The sequence below is a fragment of the Chenopodium album genome, chromosome 11 (genome assembly GCF_948465745.1).
Source record: "Chenopodium album chromosome 11, dcCheAlbu1.1, whole genome shotgun sequence".
NCBI lineage: Eukaryota > Viridiplantae > Streptophyta > Magnoliopsida > Caryophyllales > Amaranthaceae > Chenopodium > Chenopodium album.
In genome coordinates this window covers 57,141,944-57,168,798 of record NC_137844.1, presented here as the reverse complement: position 1 = coordinate 57,168,798, position 26,855 = coordinate 57,141,944, and the positions used below count along the sequence as shown (strand labels likewise).

The window sequence follows — 26,855 nt, the reverse complement described above, 5'->3', positions numbered from 1 at the left end:
TTAACATTTCAGTTATCATTACTCCGTACATAACAAGGAGTTTGATTTCATTTTGTTGTTGGTTAAATTAAACACAATGATACTTCTAATTTGCTTGGGACATTTTATTAGAGCGATATAATAATATACAACCGATTACAAGCAAATTTACACTCTACTTCATGCAAATTTTTAAAGTATAATTGATTTATCGTATTTATATACTCGTATATCAATAATGGAGCACAAATGTACGACATAGAGTAGCAAATATCATCTAGCATGATGGATGAAATCAATAAACTCATCTTGATATTGAATTTGTTTACACCATTATCCTTCATGACTCCTTCCGAACATCCGCCAATTAAGTAAATATAACACGTTGCTCCTGAAAATTTGGACCCAGCAATACATCAAATTGACCTAGCCTAACAAAATTCACTGAAATCTAGGTGTCCTAAATCCTATAAGACTCAGGCTGAATGGCTAACATTTAGCAGCCATCTAATACCCAATAATAGTTTAGCGAACTCTTTCTCAAATCTAAGCAACCTCCAACATCTGTTTCTGGGTTATACTTCCTGCTAATATTACTTGCAGAGTTACAACAATTATCATCACAAACAGTACTCCATAATAAAGAACATCAACAAACATCACTGCAAATATATCGGAAAATTTTCAAGGCTGAAGAATAATAGCAATCACAAGCATGCAAAAGAACAGTAAAATTTACCACAATTTATTCCACCAGAGGCTACAACAATTTACCATCAAAGTATTAGCTTTCCCTTCTTAACAGGGTTATGTAATATATACCATCTGTGAAGTTTTAAGTATAGTCAAACATCTGGTAGCCATGTCGAATCACCTTCCTGGTGACTTATTTGATAGCATTTCATGCTTCAATAGTTTGAAAACAGAAGCACATAACACGATTTTTCTGCTCCCCACCCCCTCTTATTTACATTGTTTCCTGCAGAGTGTACTCACCTGTAGAAGTCCGTGCAGGAAAAATATTTCAGCCACAAACTGAGTGTCTATGAGCTAGCACCAAAAACGCGGATCTTCTGTTCAATGGGACATCGGCAACAGGGACAATTCGCTTTACCCTTCTTCCCATAATCCTCGCCACAGTTAGCACACATTACTTGATGTGCACAAGGGAGGAACACAACGGAAACTTCCTCTTTCATACAAATCAAGCATTCTCTCTCTGACCCTTCCTTTTCAGGTTCATCCAATTCCCGGAGAAGCCTTGCAATAGTCCCCCCTTGATTTTTTGCTGCTTCGGGGCGTCCTGTAGCAAAAGCATCTGAAGAATCACGATGTGGCTCAATGAGATGTGCACTTGCTTTCAGGCGGGACAGTTCCTGCTCAAGTCTTTGGAGATCATCCTTGTGACGCTGGAAGTCTATATCTATCCTCATGCGCAAGGCTTCAAGCTTTCTCTTGTTGTTTCCCTCTGTTGCTTCCTTGGAACGTCTTTCTTCCTCCACCTGAGTCATCGCATGCTCCTTTTTCTTCACTTCCTTCTTCCACTTCGCCTGTCATAATATACTTGACTTAGTAAATAGATAATTTGAGCTAACTTCAGCTGGAATTATAAGCAGCCAACCAGAGGAAAATGGCATCGCCCTTTAAAATATTGTGTACTAGCAACAAACAGCTCAGACACCAGAATAAGATTTTAAATTAAGCTACTAATTTGCCACATTTTCTTCCCCTTCGTTTCAAGATCTCTTTCTTCTTTCATTTTGGGGCTATGGGAAAGATAATGGACAGAAAATACCAAAAATATCAAGAAATTAACCAAAACAAGGACAAACAGGTACAGAAAAACAGAAATAAAGCACAGCTACACATAGTAATATACCTGCAAGTGCATTACAGCTGTTAAATAGAAGCCACCTTCAAACAAATGCTTGGTTCAGAATTGAATCCAATGAAAAACATATCACTTAAAACTTGATAAACAAGCATTACAAATAATCACAAGACCGAGTACAGAATACAAGGCATTAACCTCAATGGAATCATATATTAATGATATGGCAAGGAAGTGTGTATTTGCTTTATTGATTCACCTATAAAGATAACAGTGCATTCTATGGGAGAAATTACCTCAGAAATACAGTCCTTATGCTGTCCAACTATTCTATTCAGTATTCAGTTAGTAAATGGGCAATTTTTTTAAATAGCTAATGTCAACATTCATCTAAAAACAATGCATGTAGATCTTTATCAACTGTATAATGTGAAGCAAAGCTGAGGAAATTGCAGAACCACATTAAATGAATAATCACAAAAATATACAGAACAAGATAAAAAAATACTTAAGTGGGAATAAAGGAAGATAACTGATAAAGTAGAGTACTTAATAAAATGGGCTACTTTTTGTCAAAAAAAAGAGTGAGATTTTTGCAGAAAAATCAGCCATCTTCCCTCTATTAAGAGTAAATCAGGAACCCTTGCTTCATAAAGTACAATTCAAGTCTTAGTACACAACATGAAAAAAAAATTAGATTCTTAGAAGCATACACATAACATAAACAAACCCTCCCCCTCATTTCTGAAGCATGCAGGATTATTTTTTCCCACAAAAATCAACCAATACTCAACACCATAAGCAGCAAAGGTTATTGCATAAGTTATTCAAGGCTATAATATATACTTCGTATGAAGTATATTTGACCTACTTTACATGTAGATTAAGCAGCTGATACTTCAGCATCAGGTCAATTAATGGAATCTAAGTAACATTAACAATACACTTTCTCCGTTCTTTTTAATTACAGTGTTTAGACTTTAGCACTGTTCATATACTAGTTTGACCATATTATTTACAAACATATTACAAACGTAATAATGTAACTATGTTACTTTTTTATAATTTTTTGATGAAAGGTATTTTTTTAAGTGAATTTTAACTAATGCAAAGTACATAATTAAACATATAAATTAACGGTCAAAGTTTTGCGTTAACAAGCACAATAGATAAAGTGTTGTGATTAAACAGAGGAAGTACATGCCAATAGAATATCCTATATTATAGAATTTATTTATTTTATCCCTTTTCTGTTATTAGAAAAGATGGATACACATAATGTGATATGCACTAAAGAGAAGATAAGACACCATCTTGGCAAGTACAATCTCCATTTGTTTGGTCAGTACCCTAACATGCAATGGAAATCAGTGTCATCCGAGTAACTGATATAAAAAGCTATTTCATGAAAAGATTCCCTGAATGATAGTATGAAATCTCACATGACATAAAATAACCTTTAGTATTCCATATCCAAAATTCAGCTAAGCATTTCACATCAGCAAAATTCATCCTCCCACAAAATGAAATGCCAGATTATAAACTCCAGATTTATTCAATGGTAAGTCAACAAAAGCAAAATCAGCAAAGATGATGGCAAAGAAGAGCTTCACCCTTGCTCAGTTCCAACTTCTAGCAGAACTCTGGAGGGTGCCACCCATTAAAAATGGCACTGAAATCCTTTCTTACTCGTGTTCATTTCAAACTAATCCTTAGATCTGAATAAATTTTCAATTTTTTCATGATTTCATGAACAAACAAAGAAATCTGAGGGGGATTGAGCCAACGATAAAGGAAGAATTCTGATCTGAGAGACAGATCACCTCCCCATTAAACCCACATTCCAAAATCATACCCTGTACTAGATTGAGGCAACGCACACAACAAAATATCATAGCTCAAAACCCTGAACAAAAAAAAACAAAAAAAAAAAAAAAAAAAAAAAAAAAAAAAAAAAAACAACAGCAGCAACAGAATACTAAGAACATTTATGAAATTTCCATGTGTAGGATGACCTCCAATTATTATACAGGCCATGATGTAGGGCAAAAGGGTTATGAATTTGGCTTCATAAAGCTAAACAATTACAAAAAGAGTACTCCTTCCTAAGAGACATATTTCTTCAACCATGACAATCATATATAGACTGGCAAAGAAGGATATATAATATCAAGTTAGCTCAATTGTTAAGTAGAATGGAGAGAAAAAGGTGTAAAAAGAACTACATCTAAGCAAATTAGGTCATCAACTTACTGATAGTTTCCTACTCTTAAACCGAGCAGTGACATAGGATGAGACAATTAATCGAATGAAAAAGCGCCATTATGAGACCCATGTCAAACAGATAAAGTCCTAGACTCCTAGTTACCTTAAGAAGATCGCGAAGTGAGTCTAAATAGAAAAAAAATTCATCACAGCAGCAGCATTTCACTGATAGAGAGTAATTGCAGCAAAAGTTGACAGGGAAATAAATGTGCACGTAAAAACAGCACATAACAAAAATATAAGCAATTATTACACATTTACACACCTCAGCTTCCTTCTGATCTGCAAGAATCTGCAGAAATTGCTGTTGCAAGTCAGCAATCTTCTGTTTTTCAGCAGCAATTTCCTCTTGCATCTTCATTTTCTGTTTCTCCCATGCCAAAAGTCTCTTCAAACACTTCTTCTCTCTCTTTGCAACCTCCAAACAGGTTGTGACTGACTCTGATGCACTCAGCTTAGAAGCCTCCATCTCTGCTCGAATTTCAGCATTCTCAACCTCAAGCTGTCTAACAGCTGCATTGGCACGATCAACCTCACTGCTAGCCTTCCTTAGAGAATTCTCCATATCAGATAACCTCTTCATGGTTGAATCTTCCAGGGTCTGCTTACCCTTTTTTAACCTCTGAGTCTCCTCTCTCTCAGTTCTCAATATCTTAAGTTCTGTCAGATCACTGCTAAGTTTTCTAGCAGCTTGCATTGCCTTCTGATGAGCCCATTCCTTACGCTCATTTACCTGCTTCTCTAAATCCTTTACTTGATGCAATAAAGTCAAGATTATCTCATCCTTCTGATCCTCCGTAACACACTCTAAATTCTCATCAAGATTCAAATCTTGAAATTTACACAACAAAGAGTTCACAATGTCTTGGTTATTATCATTAGACTCCACACCAGGCTCACTTGCCACATCAACAGTGGCGGATGCAGTTTCTTTTGTTGAATCACCACTAACCACAGAGCTGGCGCAAGGTTGAGACTGCATTTGTAGCTTCTGTTTGGAGCGGAACCCAGCAGCAAAGGCTGCAACATTCCGCTTCAACAGGGACTTCATCGAAGGACTGAGATTAAACCTCTTAGCACAATCGATTTCTCTCTGAATGCTAGCTTCTGAATACGGGAAAAAGCCACCAAAATCATTACTAGGAAGCTCTGAATTGGGCCCATTTCCAAAACCCCAACCCCCATGAAACTTACACAACCCAGGGGGGACACTAACTCCAGAACCAGAGGAGTTGGTACTAACACTTTCCACATTGCTCACTGCATTACCAGGTGAGGAAAGCATAGGAATGTCAATAGTACTCGCCCGACCCACATGAAGATCACTCATAAGGAGGCACCACATTGCATCCCCTCGACTCAAATTGGGACGAACTTGCTGCAACAGACAAACCATACCCGCAAGAGAATACTCTTCCAAATGCTTCAAATCCGTAAAAATAAGCTCGGACTCCCCATGGCCCCCATCATTTCCACAACACCCACTATTCAGAAAAGCCAATGAATTATGCAAGATATTAGTCAACACATCCATACCCCCATAGCAATGTCCATTCTTCAACACTGCTTTCAATGCAACCTCCTCATCATACCCTAAAGAAACAAGCTTCGACAGCGCCTCATTATACAAAAACTCCAATTGCTTCAACAAAATCTCCTCTAATTGTTCCTCAGTACAATACCCCCAACCACAATCATCAAAACTAGGGTTCTGGGCATTACTAGAATTTGGGTTATTATTAGGGTTTGAAACACCATTTTGCATAGAATCACTAAAACCCATGTTATACGCCCATGGTTTAAACCCAGATTCAAGCATAGACTTAGCCAGTGCAGAAGTTCTATCATTAAATAGAGTTTGATGATGATGATGAAGATTATCAACATCTGTGTTTGTGGGTTTCATTGATCTTGATCTTCTACTTGTTCTAATGTGTTTTTCCCTCACAGTACAACCCATTTTCAACAACAAATTTTATGTTTCAAAACCCAATAAATTAACGGCGCTTACAAAGATTCAATCGGAAAGAAATAAGAAAGATACAATCTTTTTTGTAATCTGCTCTAATTTGATGCAAGATTGAATAAAATTAAAGGGAAAAATTCAATTAAAAAAGGGGAAATTGTGAAATTAAGTTAAGGGGACATTCAATCGAAAGGGGAATGAATGAATGAACGAACTCACAGATGAGAGGATTGAAGATGGTAACGTCAATTAAATTTGTGTGGTCCGATGTTGTATGCCGTAGCTGCGCATGGACAGAACCCGCAGTAGTGTGTCTGTGTTATGTGAGGGTGACAATACTGACAATGAGAGGAAATGTTTATACTCGTATATTACTCTTTCCGTCCTTATTTTTCGGTTAAAATTGGGTCAAACTTAAAAAGTTTAATGATAATTTTCGTTATTTCATATTTAGTGTAAAGGAATATATTCATGTGCAATCTTGTTTGATTCGTCTTATGATATATATAGTATTTTATTAATGTCACTTGTTAATAATTTTTACGCATACATAAATGAAATATAATATTTTGACAAGAATTTAAGAGACCGTAAAAAGTCAAATGGGGCAAAAATTTAGGGACAAAGGGAGTGTGGGTTCACAACAAGCTCTAATAAGGGATGTATCACCAACTAGGCAACCATGCTTGGTGGAGATAGCGAGGAATTCACCTTCTTATTTTAAGGTTACTATCAAATGTTGATCCATTAAATTGAGAGGCAATGTTCAATAAGGTAATTCTCCAATGGTCAACTCATAGTTATTTGACTCTGAATCGAGAAGACAATTGATGAGAACTTAACAATCTAACTAGAACAACATCTTCATATCTGTAGCTTTTTGCAAGTTTCGGCGTTAATAGGAGCCCCCTATTTCTACAATTTTTGTGCCAACAAGCTCTAATCCTTGAAGTGGCAACAAACAAGACTTCACCATTATGATTTCGAGCCACAGCAACATGTCACACATTGTGCCACTCCTATCTACTAGCAACCTCCCGCACCCTCCCTCTTCCCACAGCTACTGCACACATGCGGTCAAAGATAGCGTGATTACACAAATTGTCGGCTAAATCACACCAAGGGCAACTCGCATTTTCTAAATTTAATTATTTTAAGTTAATCCTCTTTGGAAATTTTTTTTCTCAAGCAAAGTAGCTTGTCTAAGCTAATTGTATTATATATTTATATCTTCCTAAAATATAATATATTACATATCTCCTTATATTTACTAGCTCCAATGATCAAGCTAGTAGTTAAAAATTTTTGAAAATTACAAGCAAATCCCTTGCTACAACTATTGGAGTTGCTCTTAGTAGCCAAAGTAATGCATAGACTAGTATGAAATTACTCATGGTACAATTAAAAAAAAAAAAAAAAAAAACGAAGGAAGTATTATAAATGGGTTAATTTTGAATCGAATTTTCTCTCAATAACTCGAGTTTAAATTCGGGTTGACATGTGAGAGACATAATAGTGGGAACAATAACATAAAGTGAAAATTACTGTTGTGAGCTTCCGTACTTTTTTTTTTTTTTTTTTTTTTTTTTTTTTTTTGGAGTGAAAATGGCGACGACGGGAGGAAGGGGACGAACCAGTAGAGAAGGGACGGCGAAAGCAACAGTGGCTGATCAGATTTCACAGTCAATCCAATCCACCTCCAATCTTCTCCAACTTATGCAGAATTCTTCTCCCTCTCAGGCATTTCTCTCTCTTCATTTCCACTCATCTTCTATCTTATATACCATTACTTCCTTTTTATTTTATTTTTCTGAAAATTCCAGTTATTTTCACGAATCTGACAATTTCTTGCTATCGTTAATTTTTAGGGGAGTAATTTATCATGTATCATCTTTCCCCAATTTTGATTTTCTAGGGTTTTGGAGCTGGAATTTTTAATCTTTATTTCGACTGTTTTTAGGATTGATCATGTTATATACATTGCTCTTGATTTTAGCTAAGTATGTGGATTTGCTTCTAATAATTTAGAAGGCTGAGACCCAGGTGATCAAAATGATTTTTTTTGCTCTTCGCTCTAATCCTAAGCAAAATTATCAAAGTGATTATAATTTTTGAGTGTTAGGTGATATATAATGGTGCTTTAGTCTTGCTATTGCTATTCTTCATGTATCAATTGATTATATGGATGAACGCACAGTGGTGATCGGGCATAAACCGGAATTAGATTATTGAGTAGAGAATTGTTACATAAGGATCCAATTTAGGCCAAGAAATTGATCACATGAGTCGGATATTAATGAATTATGGAGTAAAAAGAAACCTACTTAATTGCTCGGGAAAGTTGGTTTTGCAGTTTTGCTTGCTAGAAGCCTAATTGGTATGTTCGTTCGTTTGTTTGTTATGCATACTGTATTGTGCATAGCTAATACCCTGACTGAATGTGTTATTCGTTTTGGTGATTGAACCTATTAGTTTAGCCTTTAGGGCACCAACAGACTTAACCATCACTGTATATAGGAACACTTGCTGAATCGTGAGACAATGAAGAATAATACTGTAGTTCAATTACATTGATTCAGTGGATTGTAGCAATTTGTGACCTTTGAATGGACGCAATGTGGAAGGATGATATGGGATAGTATTTATGATTAAACGAGTAAGTTGAAGTAAGGATATAAGAAATTGAGTTGAATTATTTTTTGGAGAAAGTATAGCTAGCCTGAAAATAGCATTAAAACCTTTCAAAACCTAGGTAGAGAGAGGAAAAGAATGTTCTCCTAGTTTCTCAGGAAAAGGAAGCATTTACATACATTTTTTTGGGGTTTTATACTGGAAAAGTACCAAAGGTGGTGCACCTAGTTAAGTCATGTGGCATTTAATCATACTAGTGAAATTGAGATAGAGAAAACCTTTACGTAATTTTTGTTTGGGTTCTATGCTTGGGAATAAATACTGAAGTTTGTACCTAGTTAAGTTTGACATTTGATCATACCAATGGCAACTGATTCTGTGATGCACGACAGACAAGATAAGCTAACATTTGGGTTGTTTTCTTAATGAGAGTTGAGACTTGTTTTTTCTGAAATGAACAATTCTAGCATATAAGTTGGTTAATTGTGTTGATTTTGTTCATGTGTAGGCTCACCTGGCAAAGCTTCCCAAGAACCTTTTGGCAAAGACTGATACCATAAAAAATACAGGACAAGTATGTTGATTCATTTATAAGACTCATGTAAGCAGAAGTGCCTAGCTCAAATTTGATTCTTAGTCGCTTAAGAAATGGTGCAGGTGTTGCAGCAGCTGCCACTAGTGATTTCCTCACTTGATGCATATATGGAAAATGGTTTGCAGAGGTTTTGTATCTTATAATTTCGCCTCTTTTTTTTTAATCAAGAATTGGACCATTTGTATCTATCAATTGATCATTGGGCATCCTTTCTTTGTGTTTCCCCATCTTGTTGGTTTACATGTATGCAGCATTCCTCATTTAAATACTGTAACTCAGCTGCTCACAAATATGGAAAGCTCCCAACTCATGTCTTCCTCTCAACCCTCTGAACAGGTAAATCAAATCTCACCTCCATTCCCCCCTGCTACACACTTAAAATTGGTTTCTTAAGTTAATTATGCTTTTGTGATGAAATTCACAGGGTCATTCTTTAGATTTAATTATATTATCTGGATTTTTGAACTTATGCTACTAAGTTCGGCTCAGATTTCCATACATGTCTGGATGTCCCTCTTCCAATGAGTTGGATTTGGCTTCTTACAGATTATTTATCAATTTATCAGCCTGTAAACTTCTAGAGTATTGATGGCTTTTCTCATTGCAGTCTCAAGAGGGGGCAGCAAACCAATCGTCAGGGGAGCCTTAAACTGCCTGGCTAGAGTGGTAAGAGGAGTTAATCAGTGGAGGGGTATTCTGCAGAGACGAGAAAACCTCTTCAGCAAGGTTTTCCAGCCACTCCGAAGTGTCCTTTTAACATTGAAGTGATATACTACTTTTTGATGTACATGGCTCTATTTTTTCTATAGAGTTAGGGTGGTGTGAGAGTGAGGGGTAAAGATGAAGAAAATGAGAATTGGAGCCGTACACGTAGCCTGCATTTGTATACTGTAGAAAGGCATAGCATTTGTTTTAATCCAGCATACTATTCAAAATTGTGTTGCATTCTACTGACTGGCAATCAATTTTTTCCTGCTGAAGTGATCATCTCAAAAATGAATTAGAATTTTCTATATTCAAGAGGCTTAGTTTTTGTCCTGAAACAAGAGAGTTCTGGACAAAATTATATTTGATTGGACTGCTAAATTTCCAAACCAGAGCTCAACGCGTTTCTTGTGATAGCATATGTAGCTAATAAGCAGTCAATCAAGTAGGAGATTGTGTGAATGAAATGATCATTCTATGTAGTAAGCAGCTCATTGTACTACACGGCCTATTGTGACACGTCGAAGGGGCTAAAGCTCAATATAGATGCCTAAACGGCTAAACTTATATTAAATCGCCAAGATGCAAAATAGATGACAGTAATATGGAGTGCAACCAATACAAGGGTGGAAAACATTGTTTGAATCATGATAGTGCATTTTTCATTTTTCTTTGTTTGGTTTGTAAGACCACAGTTTTTACTTGGAATAATCGTTGGAAATCTTCGTATAGAAGGACTCACAAATATGACTGTATCAAAACCAGTCTACAAAACTCAAGTGGCTAGCAATAATTGTCAATGTACGAGTTTGCAGTTCAACTGTTGAAGAACTTAACAACGAAATAAACACAACAAATGTCAAATGACAATTTGACATTCATGAATCATGACACACAAAATCATTTCTTATGGTATGTTTCTTCCAAAACCTGTTTTAAACGGTTTTAGACTTTACTTAGTCTTGTGAGTAGCTTTCAAAATTTAACTTAGCTTAATGTTGATGTAAACTGTTTTTTTTTTTTTTTTTTTTTTTTTTTTTTTTTTGGGTTGATAAGTACTTGACCTTATTGTGCAACAATACTTAATCCTATCAAGAGAAATACTTACTTAAATTGAACAGTCGTAGACTCGTAGCATTAAAATTGGATGGATGTAACTTTAGTTGCATGCATAAAAAAGAACATTTTTTTTGAAACTGATGGGCTTTGAGATGACTAGGTGCATTGTCATCAATTGCACAAAATTTCATGGTTTAGGGGTAAGAATATACTGTATGATACGTGACAAATAAATTAACAAATTTAGTATTTTGGCTGATTAGGTCTTTAATCTTATCTCAAGTGGATAATGTTATAAACTCATAATGATCATGTTGGATCAAGATGAGCAAACAAAGATCAAGTGCAATGAAGATATATGTACGATGCATCTATTAACGTTTAAGGTTGGAAAAGTTGTGTCATGACATACATATTTGATTAAATAATAAAAGTACTTAAAAAGTACATAATGATCGATTACATTGATCTGACAAATATATAAACCCGATTTGAATCGTTACATCACACGATCAAGCGTGTTCGGCGGAGATTTACACATGTCAAATGATTTCATACCATTCCATTAAAGAACAAAATCCAATCATGGAATAAAAAACCATGAAGCTAAGAATTGTAGAAAGAAGCAATTTCATTTTATTAAGGGAGTGTTCTCTTTAGCTTAATTTCAGTTCAGCTCCAATCAGTTCATTTTCTAATTTGCTTCTCTTATAAAATATTTAGTTTAATTCGATTCAGGTTATCTCTAATCAATTTATTTCATTAAATCAGAACAGATTCTAAAGAAGGATAAATTTGTTAGAGAATATCACAAAGAAGATGACAATGCTTTCTCATTTCCATGTAATTGATGTAATCTTAGAGCACTTGGCAAACTACCAAGAAAATAGAAAAAAGAGTAGCATGACATGACCCCACCTCACCACCGAATGATATTCGGGTTGCCACTAACAAGTCCAAGTCCAAGTGGGGGAATTCATGGTTGGTCTACGTGTGTGTTTTGTGTTTTACCATAGAAATTCTCGTGTCTCTTTAAAAAGTGTACTTTCATGGTTTAAAACACACCTCTGTCGATCCAAAGATGTCGCACGAGTTATAGGCTTACACGAGTTAAAGACTAGGAATGCGTTTTCTTTTTTTAACAAACTAAAGGATGGATGCTTACGTTTTCATCTCATCTTCTAGATTGATGTTATGGTATGTTCGTAATCAACAATGTATCTATTCCGTAGTACTTCAATTATTTGTTTTTTTGTAGCTAGAGAAAGGGATAACTATCCTAGTATCATCTAATTCATTAAATGGTGTGCGAGTTAAGATATTCACTATCTTATATGGAGTAACCATGTTAAATTGTTGATGTCAAAAAACTTTAGTTGGAATTTGGATGTAATATGATGCTCAACTGCTCAATGCTAAATTTATATTTTTTTTTTTTTTTTTATTTTTTTATTTTTTTTTACAAAAGATACTATTAAAGAAAAACAGAATTACAACCTAATACTAACTAAAACAAGAACACTTAACAACCTACATACACTAAGTACCATTACAGGAAGATCGAAGAGAACCAAACACTGAAAGGGTCTTGCAACAAACCAAAAACTGCAAAGCTCGGACCACCATAAAAACCGAACCACATCCAAAATGTGGACCAAGAGAAGCCAAATGAACCGAAGCAGTCGGGATGGACCAAAAGCGCAGATCACTAACATTGAAGAGAACCCGAGCTGGCACTAAAAGCGAAGGGAACTCATGATGAAAATTGTTGGGAGACGAAAGAATCTAAAGTATGCACCCTGTTGCTGAGGAACGGACCTGTGACACCATTCCACTCCTAGGGAACAAAAAAATAACTGCATCCTAGGAGTCTGGGAACAAAACCTACAGAGTCATATACCTCAATGACTCTATGAGAAACCGTGCATCCAAATGCAGGTTCTCCTCTTGCAATTCCACCAACGGAGAATGCAAGAAAATGGAGGACTTTGCTTAACCCAAACATTAAAGATGGGTAGCCTCTTTCAAGATATTGATTAACAGCGATGTCTGACCTTGTCATCACCCAAACTAACCAAGGGATGATAGCAATTGACCGAATGCCTATATCATCCCACAAACGAGCAACAAGACCTGCAAACCAAACTCCTCCCTCAAAACCACCCTTATCCTGCAAACTCCATATACAGGAAAAACTATCTAATTGCACAAATAACTTCCTCCCCTGGAGAACTATTTCAACTACTAGGGGAACACATTCACACCCCGACAAGACTACTAGTAGTACCACCCACCTAACGTAAAAGGGTTTGCTTAAACTCACAACCCTCAAAACCCACCAACAAGGCTCCAAAGACCACGACAACACTTTGATAACTTCCATAACTTGAACTATTTTATGAAACTCTAACTCAAGACTAAACAGAGAAAGAGATTTATCAAACAACAACCCAAGCAACAAAACATGAATCTTAAACAAAAACATCATAATTAAACTAAAGCAAAGCTAAAACCAACTAAAAGAAACAAGTACACAAACTGGCGAAAGAAGAGGAGAAGATCGTGAGAACTTGTTGAACCTCAACGGCAGCAACCCCACCCAACTCTACGAACAACCGTCCACGGCAACACAAGAACCCCTCACTGAACCGAACCTTGGATACGCGAGGAAACCCTAACCGTAACTTCACCTTTACCGTCGGGAATTAATTAACGAAATTCCTTTCGACGGCGGCGTTAAAGCCACCTTTTCTTGATTTACAGAAGAAAGCCGCAAAACACTCGACGGAGAACCACTTAAACGCAACCACGACCGACCGAAGAGGACCCTTGATTCTACACCAAACGACCCAAAAAACGGAAATTAAAAGCAAGAACGGAAAACTAAAAGACAGAAAGTGAAAAAGATGGCAGGGCTAGGCTCGCCGACGACGGCTAAGCGGAGCGTGCCAGTCGCCGGCGAGTAGGGGCTAAGAAATAGGAGGGCGGTGGAGGTGGTGGAAGATAAGAATGGGGGTTAGATAGAGAAAGGGTCGAGATGACAAAGTACAGGTAACAAATTTTAGTTGCTAAATTTATAATTTGAAAAGAGAAGGGTGGATCTGATGTGAATCTATTACTATTTTATTGTAATAGCTTTTGGCCTTTTTGATACAATATTTTGAAAACTTGACATCTTATTGCAATGAGTTCTGATTCATTGCTAACAAATATCATCTCAACTAAAAATTTAAGTTGATGCGTTAGTTTTACACTCTACGCTAAATAAATTATTATACTATATTAATAATACATAATAAATACCAATTGGTTGTTGGTGTAGTAGTGAATGAGGTTGTACTTGATAGGAAGGACCGCATATTCGATGCCCAACAACAATAAATGGGAGGGAACTGAAACCTAACTATTCAAAATTGTTTCCCAAATTCAAATTAGCCAAAGAGTGAACATGGTGATTTTTTTTTTTTTAAAAAGTACATAGTAGTATTTTTGTAAAGAAATAAGAAACTTACATTTATATCACAACCATTAAAATAAAAGTATATATTTGAATAATGATAGTAACAAGTCTTTGTTTATAAATTGCATGCATCATGCATTACAGACTTTACAGTAAGGTGTGCATCTTTTATGAATTAGATGATTCCCTTATTAATCGTAGTTGGACTTTTCATTCCTTACTATTACTATTCCATTTCCACGACCATTGTTTGAGAATATGTAAAAGTATTTTGAAGGTTTAATTACTATAAGTCTATAAGCATTACCGAATTGTTTTATTTATTTATCTATTTTTGGGTGTAAATATGTAAATAAAGTCTTTTTTTGTGTGTAATTTATAGAAAATGTGGCTTAACTATATAGAGTTTTAAAGGGTATCTTAAGATTCCTTAACCAAAAGAAAATGTCGATATCTTTCCTTTTGTAATAAATTTCTATTACATCTAAGGGCCTGTTCATATTTACTTAATTTCAGTTCAGTTCAGTTCAGTTCAGCTCCAATCAGTTCAGTTCAGTTCAGTTTCAATCAGTTCAGTTCAGTTCTGCTCTTAATTTCCCTCTCACATAAAATATTCATTTCAGCTCAATTCAGTTCAGTTCAGTTCCAATCAGTTCAGCTCAGTAAATATGAACAGGCCCTAACTCTAACCTCTAAAGTCTACATTACTAATAATAAAAATATTAAGAAGTACATGAAAAACATTTTTTTTTGAAACAAGCCGGAGATTTCATTAATTCAACTCAAGCTCCGCCAAGGTTAAGAGTCATTGGGGGAACACATCCATAAAATGATACAAACATCGAAAAAAATGATTTTTAGTTCCTTTTGCAAAAAAAATGATAGTATTGGACCCTATTTCTAAAAATTGATCTTTAACATCGTAGGGATGAGAGAAAATATTCAATAATGTTATGTAAATTTTAGTAGAGTAACTCCATGAACTAAATATTTTTTTTCAAGATCTAAACCATGCCTTACTCTTGATATTGGGGCCTTTGGAGCCTCGGAGGTTTCACATTACAATAGTATACAGCCACCCCGACCCCATATGGTTTAGACCGTTTCAATAGATGAGTTACGACAATACAACTTAAACCGATAAAAGTAACTCCGTAGTTAAGTGGTCAAATAAAATGTAGGCCGTAGCGTAGTGCCCTGCTCACCCTTCCCCTGTCCACATACACAAAACACAATTACACAATACTACAATAGTAGTAGTTGTCTCTCTCCTCTCCTAGTAGGCAGGCAAAGAGGGGCCAAGTCCTAAAAAAGCAAGTTGCGCAAAGTTACGACATCACAAGAAATATATACACCCCGACTCTCCGCAGAAAGCCAAAGCTCAGCCATTGTAACTTGTAAGAGAGAGACTGCTACCGCCATTCAAATTCCTCTTTCTTCTTTCTTTCTCTCTCCTCTTTTTCTTTTTTAATTTTCCCTCCGTGAATGTCAAAGGTCGCTCTACTCTAACCCTAATTCTTCGATTTTCATCAATGGCGTCAATGGCTATTCGCTGTTTGTCATCTTCTTCTTCGTCTTCTTCTACTTCCTTTTGCCCTACTTTTGCCCCGCCTCCTCGCTCGCCGCCTTTTCGCATCTCTCTTCCTTTTTCCGTTGTAAGTCTTTTTTTATTAATTTTTTTATTTAATGTAATTTTTTGTATCTTCATTTTTTTTTTTTTTTTTGATTTATTTGATGTAACAATTATGGAATCCAGAACTGAACTGTGGTGGTGTTTCTGACCTATGATGATTTTTTCTTTGTTTTTAGGTGTCAGTTTGGTATAATGCATGGTATTTTATTTTATTTTTATTTTTTAAGAATGTTATAATTCAACTTTATAATTTTCATGAAGTTTGTGCGACTAAATTGATGATTAATTTCATTACTTATAGAATTTGCAGTTATGGAAGCTGATTGGATTATGTTTTTGTAATGTCCTATAAAAAGAAAAAAAAAATTGTCTTCAATTAATTCAACACCTGCTCTTGAATTTTAATTTTTGCTGCTCTAATTTATTTCGGAGTTAATAGTGACATATACTGTAGTATTTTTAACTATTAGGAAAAAAAAAAGTCACTTTTCATAATTTGTTATCTGTTTGAAACTAGTTTTAATTTCCAAATATCGGTTATTTGAGATTGAGTGGTGTGTATTTTAGGCTCGAATCGAGTTTCTTAAAATTGTGTTCTAAGGTTGCTTCTGAGGAAGCAGGACAGGCTGAATCAGTTAATTGAGGTTGAAATCGTGATTTGATTTTGTAATATGTTGTAAATTTGTAACACTGCCTTGCATCTCTTGTAGAAATGTAATGGTGCGGAGCCGTTGGAGACAGTTAATGGACGACCATCTGTCCCAATCCTCGACGAGCAATCTCTGCCAAAGTTCCTGCACTCGAGACGTTTAGAGAATTCTGTAAATAGGAGTAATACAAGGCTGAAACTGTTTTCAGGGTTGGCAAATCCTGCTCTGGCTAAGGTCGGTTCGTAGTTTATATCATTGTCCTTTTAATTTTCATGTGTTTGGCTGAAACAATGTTAGTTATGCTTATGTTGGTGTCTATAATCCCAATATTTGATTTGTCACTCTTTTTGTAATCAGTGTTTGTTGTCGGTTATTTCATTTTGATGCTTGTTGTGTTTAGGAAGTTGCTTGGTACATGGGTCTGGAGCTGGGAAAAGTAAAGATAAAACGCTTTGCAGATGGCGAGATTTATGTGCAGCTGGAAGAGAGTGTCAGAGGGTGTGATGTATTTATCATTCAACCCACAAGCCCTCCGGCAAATGAAAATCTAATGGAGCTTTTAGTTATGATAGATGCTTGTCGTAGAGCATCAGCCAAAAATATCACTGCAGTGATTCCATATTTTGGATATGCTAGAGCAGATAGGAAGGCAAGTAATTCTTGATATTCCCTTGGTTATTTCGTCTTTTGGTATTCGTGGTACTTTTATTGAAATTCAAAACCAAATTGAAGAGATCTTTGTGATTTGAGTTGATTATTGGTGTGATTATGGTTCAGTTGATGTGCTTTGCAGGTTGAAATTACCAGTGTCAAGTTTTTTATCTACTTGACTTACTATGTGTCATTATGTCTATGTCACATCTTTTGAGGTTCTTACCTCATAGCTTTTGATGTCTCCAGTTGGGTACTTCATATGATTGAAGTGTAGACACCATATTGTCTGAATCTACCTTTTTATTTCAGACTCGGGGCCGTGAATCCATTGCTGCCAAACTAGTTGCAAATCTCATTACAAAGGCAGGTGCTGACAGGGTGCTGGCATGTGATCTCCATTCCGGGCAATCAATGGGATACTTTGATATTCCTGTAGATCATGTATACTGTCAGGTAACAATTCATGGTTTTGAATACATGCACTGATGAATGTTGGTGACATCTAGAGATGATCATTTGCAACTTCTGATGCTTTCATTAATATGCATGCAGCCTGTGATACTTGATTATCTAGCAAGCAAGGGTATTGCTTCAAGTGACTTGGTTGTAGTTTCCCCTGATGTTGGAGGAGTTGCAAGGGCCCGTGCTTTTGCCAAAAAGCTGTCTGATGCACCTTTAGCCATTGTGGATAAAAGACGGCATGCTCACAATGTAGCTGAGGTGATTTTCTTTAAAATAGTTTTGTTAGGAATTTGCATAATCCAGCATATCAGTTTAGTATTTTTTTTTTAAAAAAAACTTTATATCTTTGTCTTTGTATTACTAGTATTATTTTTTTGGAAGTTGGAGGACCTTTGGCTGAAAAGTCACAGAGTAGTGAGTTATCCTTTTGTTATTGTCAAGTGCTTAATATTCCTGCTGTTAAGGGCAAACACTATTATTCCAAGGCTTTAGATGATTGAATCATCTTCAATATAAGAATATGTGCCTCCTTCATGGGTTTAATCCAATACATGTATTAAAAAATGAAGTCATACTTGGTTCATCCTTATGCATATCACAATCTGCATATATGTTGACTGCTTGTTATTATAATTTTTTTTTGTCTTTTCATAATATTTATCTTGTCCCCCGCTCTTGTGGCTCTCTAAACACCAAAAAATAACATTTATCTTGTTTGGTATTCATTAAGGTAAAGTAACTTACGGCGCTTTAACCTGAATTTTTGTGGCGCAGGTGATGAATCTTATTGGTGATGTGAAAGGAAAAGTCGCTGTTATGTTGGATGACATGATAGACACAGCTGGTAAAGTGTTCTGTAAAAGGATATATTTCGCTATCTACATGGTTTTATTTGTGGCTGGAAGTAGTATACATGATAACTTTCAGCTTTTACCGTTGTGACAAGTTTTCTTTTGCTGAGTAATAAGTTAAAGTCTTGCAAATCTCGACTTATTTTTTCTTGGAGCTCAGAAGAGTGCTTAAAGGAATTCAATGTTCATTTATTGCTTAGATGTTTTTATCTGGAGGGCTTTATTTCCATGTCCGTTTATCATATTATCCACCTAATGTAATACGGATTAGTAATCTATGTCTGCACCATTTGCCCTGCCCATGCCATGGGTCAGGGGATCTGTATGAGCAATTGGACAATGCTATACAGCGGGTTAGTCTTTTGATTTTGGGTGTTTGAGTTTGTAAATAATTTTGGCATTTCTTAAAATTTGGTTGTGAAAGTATTGTGTATGTAAATAATATGAGAACTAATGAAAAATTTGACTGTAGGTACTATTACAAAAGGTGCAGAATTGCTGCATGAAGAGGGGGCTAGAGAAGTCTATGCATGTTGCACTCATGCTGTTTTTAGGTAAGAATTTTTTATATTTTAAATTTGAGTTTCTGTTTTGTGAAGAGGTTTTAAAGTGTGAGTTGTAAATCAACCTCACCACTATTGGCTAGTCCCCGAAAAGGCCTGTTACATTAAGAAAGTTGGCTGCATACGATCACTCCTTTACCTTGCCCAAAGTTGTAGCCTTTTTGGGGATGCAAGTTTTAACATTGATGTGTTATTCTGTGAAGAGGTTCACTGAATTGCCTTTTCTCTTCTGAGCTTGTTCTTTAACGCCGTGAATGTTGGTTAGTAATTATACTATGACTTATAATCAAGTACTAGATGACGTATGCAAACTCTGTAAATTAGCACCTTTTATTACTCACGACTCGCTAGAGTTGTTTGGCTCCTCCATGGTTATTTTCCATTGCATCTCCTTCGTTGTTCTCTTGACAGGACTATTAGATCTTTTGGCTCCTCCATTTTCAAGGCTTTATATTCATCAGAAAACTTGTGCCAAGAGCACTTTTAAATGTGTTTGTTCCGGTACTTGGCATTTGAGTTGCAAAATTATTACGTTCAATGCTTTGAGAAACACTCGTGGTCTTACAAGTTTGGCCCATCATATAGTAAATTACACGATACATGAATCACCACTTAACCAGTTGCTAATCTTATTTATTGATGTTTGTTTTGCAGTCCACCAGCAATTGAGAGATTGTCCAGTGGTTGTTTCCAGGAAGTGATCATTACAAACACAGTTCCAGTGGCAGAACAGAACTTCTTCCAACAGCTGACTGTTCTTTCGACAGCAAACCTTTTGGGGGAAACAATTTGGAGGGTTCATGACGACTGCTCCGTTAGTAGTATATTTCAGTGAAATTAGTCAGTCCACCAACATAGTAGCGTATCCTATAGAGCCAAATCTTTTGCAGGTGCCTTCTGTTTCTTTGGTGTCCTCGTTAGTTTCTTGCCTTCAAAAACATACAGGGTTAATGTAAGCTAGTTATTATCCGATGTAGTACAAAGAGTAGCATAAATATTGTCGGATCAAGTTCCCCTTGGGTGGTAACAGGCATTTCTAATTATTTAGGATTGCATTTGTATATTTTAGTGTCGCTTACAGTTAAATTCTAGATTTGAGTTCAAGCCGAAGGTTTATTTTTGGTTGCATTTTGAATAATTTGTGACGCTAAGATCAATTTTTATCTATTTTTGAAAATAGAGCTAAATAAAACTTGCTTGATAATTACTCGGCAGCAAAAGATTTCTAATGTGTCTACAGTATTCAATGTTGATTAGTATGGCCTATATCTGGCCCAATGACAAGCTAACTAACTAAGCAGAAATTAATCAAGCGATCCATTGTAAATTAGTAAGTCTAATACTGCTGATATAACATTGCCCTATGATTCATATTACGGAGTAGTAGGATTTTTCTTTTTCCTAGATATTGTTAAGTGGTCGCAATTTACAAAATTACTACTTACAAGAAGAGCAAGAACATATTTTCTTAACCTGAAATAGAGTGTTCTTATATGAATAGTACAAGTTATAATATGGTGTTAAGTGCTATATAATTTTATAGTCTTATTTGATCAAATTGATATCCTAATTTGACTGAACTTTGATCGCAGATAGAGTACTAAAAAAAAAAAAAAAAAATAAGCTTAATAACAAGTGATAGCTTGTTAGAACTGTATAAGTATATTCATTAAAATATCAAATATTCATATAATTTTATTTTTTTTATAATGCAAGTACTAAGGGCGTGTTCTGTTTAACTTAATTTCAGTTCATTTCCAATCAATTCAATGTAGTTCCTAATTTCCTTCTCTAATAAACAATTCATTTCAGCTCTCAATTTAGTTTAGCCCCAATCAATTCAGTTCAGCCCCAATCAATTCAGTTCAGTTGTTTTCAGTAAATCGGAACAATACCTAAGCGACTTAATTAAAATTTTGGTAATTTTGTTAACAACTGCCATTTAAATGATCACTTTTCGAAATAACTACCATTATTTTTTTTTAAAACTACCACAAAAACTTTGAGTAGCACTACCACATTTTATTTTTCCGGCAAGAATCTCTATTTTGGGGTGTATTTTATAAAATTTCAATCAGAAAACCCAAATTAAGGGCCTATTCACATTTATTGTACTGAGCTGAGTTGAACTAAACTGAATTGAACTGATTGGAGCTGAAATGAATAATTTATGAGAGAAGAAAATTAGGAGCTGAACTAAACTGAAATTAAGCTGAAGTGAACATGTCCTAAAACTGTGTTTGGATAATTAAAGGGAAAGGAAAAGAAGGGGAAGGAGGAGAAGAGGAGGGGAGGGAAAGGGAGGGGAAGGAAGAATGGTGAGTTTTCCTTCCAAATCTCTCCCTTGTTGGAGGGATAAATTTCTTGCAATTTAATCCCTCCATTTCTCTCTCCTTCACTTTTCTACCTTCATCATTTGTTATCCAAACTTCATCTCTCCATTTCCCTTCTCTTCTCTTCCCTTCATTTCCTTCATTCCAAACACACCGTAAGTGACAATATTGGTCTACATTAACCCTAAATCAGGTATTATACATCAATTACCCCAAATTCTCCAATTTTGCAAAACCCTAAATTCAATTGTTTTGCTTATGAACCCTAAATTTAATATTAAATTGAGAAATTAAAATAATTACAATGTGAAATTAAAGATAATTCACATGTAATTGTGTTCGGCTATTATACCGAATTCCCTTGTTTTTCTTACCGCAGTTGATTAAAATCTTATAATTAAGCTCACTCAACCGGAGATTCTTGCCGGAAAATTAAATGTGATATTGCTACTCAAAATTTTGGTGATAAAAGTGAACATTTAAATGGTAGTTATTGGCAAAATAGCTCAACGTTTTACAAATGTAAGGTGGTACCAAAGATTGAAATCTAATCTGTTCTACATAGCACAATATTATACGGAGTATTAACCAGTTCAGCTTAATGGGCCAACATTCATGGGTCAACAATACAGGCTGGACCCAAAACCCAACTTAAACCTCAAATTAGGGTTTCCGCTTCACTCTATTTAGGGTTTAGGGTTTATAAATAAATCGTCTTCCACAATTACAATCAATCAATCAGCTGAATCTCTACTTCTGAAACTCAAATTTCTCTATTCAACAATATGGTTTGTATCTTTAATTTTCTGAATCATTTATCTCTTTAATTTCTGTTTATTGTTTAAAATTTCGCAGCAATGAGGAAAAAACTTCGTGTCCAGAGTTGGTCTTCTACTGAATTCCTTCTATGACGGTAAACACAACCTCTAAGAAGTTCTGAGCTCAATTTCGTCGATTTAACTTCCATTTTTCCTTTTTATTTCTTTTCAATTCTTTTAATTTATTTGTCGAAATATAGGGTTTTAAATTTCCCAATTTAATTGGGGAAAAATAGACGAGATGAAGAATTATATTCATAGTCTGTCAATCCCCTGATCCCAGTTTACTGGGTTTGATGACACAATGAATCCCGACAGGTTCTGATCGTCTTTCAATTTCTCTTCAAATTCAAAATTTTTCTTTCTCTTCAATTTAAACGTCGCTTGTAAAATGTCGTAAGTTTAATTATTGAATTGTTGGGGGTATATGATGAATCCCATTTATCAAATGGGTATTTTGCGTCTGATTTTCTGTGATGCTTTTTCACCTTGGAGAACTGATCCCCTTTTCTTAAATTATCTTTTCATTTCTAAGTAAAAATCTTATCTTTTTGATATATAAAAAGTAAAATTTATTTATTTTTGATGGGTGAATGAATTTGATTGATCTTTAATTGAATAAACTGGGCAATTGATGAATCTATATCGTTCAAATGGGTAATTTGCGTCTGAATTTTATTGATGCTAACCTTGAAATACTGATGCCTATAAATTTTAATTTGATAAAAAAAATTCATTTTTTTCACCTAGGAATCGAGATGTATCTTTATGGGTCAATGATGTCTTTTTAGTACTGAAAATCCTGAAATTTTTTAATGTTGATAAATTTCAAAATGCTGAGATCCCATCAAATTCTCTCATTTTTTTTTTGTATTTTTTGAAGTAATGTTTTTGAAAAAGTAATTTTAGGGTTAATTAAATTTAGTGAAAGATTGCAATGAGGATACCAAGCTCCCTCTTCTGAGTTAAAGCTGAGGACAATTGCTGGCAGAATCGAACCAATAATATCAGCCACTACTGAGCAATCTAAATCTACTATAGAAATCTTTTTTTTTTTTTTTTTTTTTTTTGTTTTTATAAAATATTCCGTAGTTTTATATTAGTATAATGTTGTAAGTGAAGCATCATGTGATGAGATTGGAAAATTATCTTAGGACACCTTCCAACACAGCCTAATTGGCTGTGAATGAGAAAGAAAATCCTTTCTGATGATGTTCTTCACCTTTTAGTTTATTCATTGACAATGTGAGTAGTTGTAGTTGTTTATTGTATCTGGATAGTGTTTGTAAGTAGATGTGGGTATGGTTACTTGGCATTTTGTTATCATGTTCGAAACCCGGGTGATAAAATGGAAATGAGGACATTGCAATTGAGGATTGTATTTCAAATGCGTTTCAAACTTTAAATTCAAATGAATTTGGCAATGAGGATGAATTAGCACAGCTTAATGCCAGTTCTGCTTCAGAAAATTCTTGATTGAAAAGCTGTTTCATTTCCTGAGCTAAATGAACTTCAAATTCAAATATGGGATTTTGTTTTTATGTATCTCGTGTGTTGTTCTTTGGTCATATTTACGGAATAACCTCAGGTTTATTTAAGGATGTAAAGAGATTACAATGAGGATAACAAGCTCCCTCTTCTGAGTTAAAGTTGAGGACAATTGCTGGCAGAATCGAACCATCAATACTAGCCACCACTGAGCAATCTCTTGTTGCACCTACATTCCTTGTTTTGCAAACTAGTAGTTGAGCTTCATGTGAAGAGATTGGAAATTTATCTTAGGACACCTTCCAACACAGACCTATTAGGCTGTGGATGAGAAAGAAAATCCGTTCTGATGAAGCTCTTTACCAGTAATGCTGTGTGGATAATTTGTATAACAAGATTGTTGTAAGGTGATAATGCTGATTGTACTAGTTCGTTGTCTTCTTTACAATTATACCATTTCAACAAGCTTTAATTCCCCGTTTAAATTCAACTATTTTCCGATCAAGATTTATTTGGCAGCTTTGAAAGGCAGTTCTGCACTTTCTGCTTCAGAAGATAGAAAAACTGTTTCAATGTGAATTTCCTAAATGCTTTGAATTTGTTGGTAATCATCTATTGATGGACTTTTAAGTATCGAGTATATTGTATTCAAGCGTTCACAAATCTACAATTCTTCCTAATTTCACCCTTTTCCCCTGTTAATACATCAATATTGCCCATCTTAATCATTGAACTAGCAAAAGAATCAAAGAAAAACTCTCTGTTTGAGGCGTATGCCCAAACTCTCTGCTGTATTTCTCCACCTTCGTCTTCAAGGACTAGCACATTATCTGAGTGTAACAGTCCTTTGGATTCTGCCAAGTTTTCGTAGTAATGGTTGTCAAAAAATGTTGGTGTACTATAATCAAGGGGTGTTAGCACATTATCATTTCCTGATCTTGGGCATATTGAACTCAGGGTTTCCTGGAAGCTTGAAAACCTCTCGTAGATGTTTTCTTGAAAACCAGCATCGTAGATCCTTTGCCTGAAGCTTACACATCTTGCCACCCCCATAGTATGGCTTCCTGTAGCGAATAGTTACTTGATTGTTATTAGATTGACATACACTATCATTGAATTATACTAAATCCTCAGATGACTTGAGCAAATGGATTACCTGATAACGCGACCAAGTCTTTGGTGTCCAAACCTTGTTGCTTAAAATTGGCAATGAGAGCGTCTAGTGATAGGTTTGGAGTTGGGATGAACTTGTTTGCACCATCAAAGCTAGCTGTTAAAGAGTCTCTTCTGCCAAGCCAAACTTCCCACGATGGCCCTCCTCTCTTCAAAGAACCAAAACATTATGAATTCAAATACTTGTTCTTATGGAGCTCCTAGTGCAGTAGGGATATGTTCTATTGTGTTGAATTTGGAGGCGGCTAACGGGTCATTTAGATTGAGTCCAGTTTATAATGAGCTTGTCTTAGCTTGTAAGTTTGGATCTTTTGATTCTATATTATCAGCGTAGCTTAATGTGATATTGTATAATTTAACCACTTAATTCTTTGCTATTATTGTAGGTCAGATAATTTATAGTTAGCTTAGAACCGGATGATCATGTGTGTACTGAAAATATTAAGAGGGGTAAGAGCCTAAGAGGATATACCAGAACAACAGAATCACGAGCAGCAATAGCTACAATATCAGCACAAGAGACTGTCCATGGACATGCTTTTTCTACTGCAGCCTTAATATCATCAATGTCTTCAAAACCTCTGAGTGAATTTTTGTTTGGTTTAGCTCCCTTTTCGCTAACAATTCCACCATTGCTATCCAACAATACCGATCCATCACATCCCTTCAACAAATTAACAAGGTGCAACAGAAAGACACCCATAATGATTAGTAATAACTTGATCTTCAATTATAATACTTGAAGTTATTAGGTGGAGTTTATCACCTGAAGTTACCTGCACAAAACAATCATGGAAATGCAGCCTCAGTAACTGAGCCGCTACTCGAGGCTCCCTTAGCACTTTAGTCTTCACAACGTACCTCACAATTTCTTCCAATAAAGGGCATGATTCCTTGTAATAGTCAAGCACAAGATTTTGGCTCGAGATTTCGATGCAATTCATTACAATCAAAATTACCAAAAGTAGTTTCATGAAGGCCATTACAGTTCAAAAAATACTAAGTTAATTGGAATTTCAATGTAAAGATCTTTAAGCTATGTATATAACTAATATAAGTAATTACCAATTGACATATTTTAGAAGAAAGTAATTATGTTTTGTAATGTTTTACATGTCTTATATGTATGAATTCAAACCAAACTCCATTGTTGATGGGATTTGCTTTGGTCTTGGGCTTGAGATTGAGTATAGTTTAATGTTTCTGTGCTGTATTTTTTGTCTGCATTTTGCTACTCTGACCTGCATATCATATACTAATATTTCTGGAATCAAAGTTTGATGTAGCTAACTTTACCAAACGTTTGAGTCAAAGCAATAAAATTTGCTCAAGTTGCTCTTAACGTCTTTTTGTAACCAATCTTTGCTTAAACAATCTCTCTAACATAGCTTCACATGCACTTATATTACTCTAGTTTTAGTCACTAAAATATTATGAGTGCGTTCAATTGATGTTACATTTTGATTTTTACAATAGTACTATTGTCATGTTCGGCCATTATTTTTTGAATGGTAAAATTCACAAACTCATAATTTACCTAGTATAATAAAAGATTTACGGAGAACAATGATGGGTACTCAAAATATAATTCGTATCATCATTAATTCGAGTATGATGTACTAATTAAAATGCTAACCAACATTATAGACTTAGTTGTTGTGAAGTTGTTGATCTTCAAACACAAACTACTTGAGTTAATGTACTTAACAACTTCCACTTGCATAGTTGTATGTAATCAC

At 35.1% G+C, this 26,855-nt stretch overlaps 4 protein-coding genes and 9 non-coding genes across 13 annotated transcripts; 11 read left to right on the top strand and 2 right to left on the bottom strand.

Annotated features, from left to right (window-relative positions):
* Positions 1-690: 690 nt before the first annotated feature.
* On the bottom strand, positions 691-6,363 carry LOC145567884 (MND1-interacting protein 1-like). Its single transcript, XM_081627303.1, has 2 exons — positions 4,341-6,363; positions 691-1,529 (listed from the first exon to the last, which is right to left on the bottom strand). Exons 1-2 carry the CDS (start codon positions 6,033-6,035, stop codon positions 1,023-1,025), a joined length of 2,202 nt encoding a protein of 733 aa, XP_081483429.1. The 5' UTR covers positions 6,036-6,363; the 3' UTR covers positions 691-1,022.
* Positions 6,364-7,611: 1,248 nt separating this feature from the next.
* Positions 7,612-10,287, top strand: LOC145567883 (tobamovirus multiplication protein 2B-like). The gene is made up of 5 exons (XM_081627302.1): positions 7,612-7,781; positions 9,181-9,246; positions 9,330-9,394; positions 9,519-9,603; positions 9,875-10,287. Exons 1-5 carry the CDS (start codon positions 7,647-7,649, stop codon positions 9,914-9,916), a joined length of 393 nt encoding a protein of 130 aa, XP_081483428.1. The 5' UTR covers positions 7,612-7,646; the 3' UTR covers positions 9,917-10,287.
* Positions 10,288-15,856: 5,569 nt separating this feature from the next.
* On the top strand, positions 15,857-20,420 carry LOC145567882 (ribose-phosphate pyrophosphokinase 2, chloroplastic-like). Its single transcript, XM_081627301.1, has 8 exons — positions 15,857-16,146; positions 16,835-17,008; positions 17,175-17,423; positions 17,738-17,881; positions 17,981-18,148; positions 18,665-18,734; positions 19,214-19,295; positions 19,959-20,420. Exons 1-8 carry the CDS (start codon positions 16,024-16,026, stop codon positions 20,137-20,139), a joined length of 1,191 nt encoding a protein of 396 aa, XP_081483427.1. The 5' UTR covers positions 15,857-16,023; the 3' UTR covers positions 20,140-20,420.
* A 2,069-nt stretch (positions 20,421-22,489) lies between these two features.
* Positions 22,490-22,581, top strand: LOC145569788 (small nucleolar RNA U61). The gene has a single exon (XR_014096319.1). It is a non-coding gene; the product is annotated as a small nucleolar RNA U61 (small nucleolar RNA).
* A 110-nt stretch (positions 22,582-22,691) lies between these two features.
* LOC145569790 (small nucleolar RNA snoR14) lies at positions 22,692-22,784 on the top strand. Its single transcript, XR_014096321.1, has one exon. It is a non-coding gene; the product is annotated as a small nucleolar RNA snoR14 (small nucleolar RNA).
* Positions 22,785-22,873: 89 nt separating this feature from the next.
* LOC145569781 (small nucleolar RNA Z101) lies at positions 22,874-22,964 on the top strand. The gene has a single exon (XR_014096312.1). It is a non-coding gene; the product is annotated as a small nucleolar RNA Z101 (small nucleolar RNA).
* A 113-nt stretch (positions 22,965-23,077) lies between these two features.
* On the top strand, positions 23,078-23,165 carry LOC145569782 (small nucleolar RNA Z101). The gene has a single exon (XR_014096313.1). It is a non-coding gene; the product is annotated as a small nucleolar RNA Z101 (small nucleolar RNA).
* A 217-nt stretch (positions 23,166-23,382) lies between these two features.
* Positions 23,383-23,480, top strand: LOC145569809 (small nucleolar RNA R30/Z108). Its single transcript, XR_014096338.1, has one exon. It is a non-coding gene; the product is annotated as a small nucleolar RNA R30/Z108 (small nucleolar RNA).
* A 95-nt stretch (positions 23,481-23,575) lies between these two features.
* On the top strand, positions 23,576-23,671 carry LOC145569776 (small nucleolar RNA snoR31/Z110/Z27). The gene has a single exon (XR_014096307.1). It is a non-coding gene; the product is annotated as a small nucleolar RNA snoR31/Z110/Z27 (small nucleolar RNA).
* Positions 23,672-23,870: 199 nt separating this feature from the next.
* On the top strand, positions 23,871-23,962 carry LOC145569768 (small nucleolar RNA Z223). The gene has a single exon (XR_014096300.1). It is a non-coding gene; the product is annotated as a small nucleolar RNA Z223 (small nucleolar RNA).
* A 99-nt stretch (positions 23,963-24,061) lies between these two features.
* Positions 24,062-24,159, top strand: LOC145569810 (small nucleolar RNA R30/Z108). The gene has a single exon (XR_014096339.1). It is a non-coding gene; the product is annotated as a small nucleolar RNA R30/Z108 (small nucleolar RNA).
* A 44-nt stretch (positions 24,160-24,203) lies between these two features.
* LOC145569777 (small nucleolar RNA snoR31/Z110/Z27) lies at positions 24,204-24,300 on the top strand. Its single transcript, XR_014096308.1, has one exon. It is a non-coding gene; the product is annotated as a small nucleolar RNA snoR31/Z110/Z27 (small nucleolar RNA).
* A 251-nt stretch (positions 24,301-24,551) lies between these two features.
* Positions 24,552-26,106, bottom strand: LOC145567881 (peroxidase 20-like). Its single transcript, XM_081627300.1, has 4 exons — positions 25,893-26,106; positions 25,589-25,780; positions 25,100-25,265; positions 24,552-25,007 (listed from the first exon to the last, which is right to left on the bottom strand). The coding sequence occupies exons 1-4, from the start codon at positions 26,097-26,099 to the stop codon at positions 24,592-24,594; spliced, it is 981 nt and encodes a 326-aa protein (XP_081483426.1). The 5' UTR covers positions 26,100-26,106; the 3' UTR covers positions 24,552-24,591.
* Between the last annotated feature and the right edge of the window lie 749 nt (positions 26,107-26,855).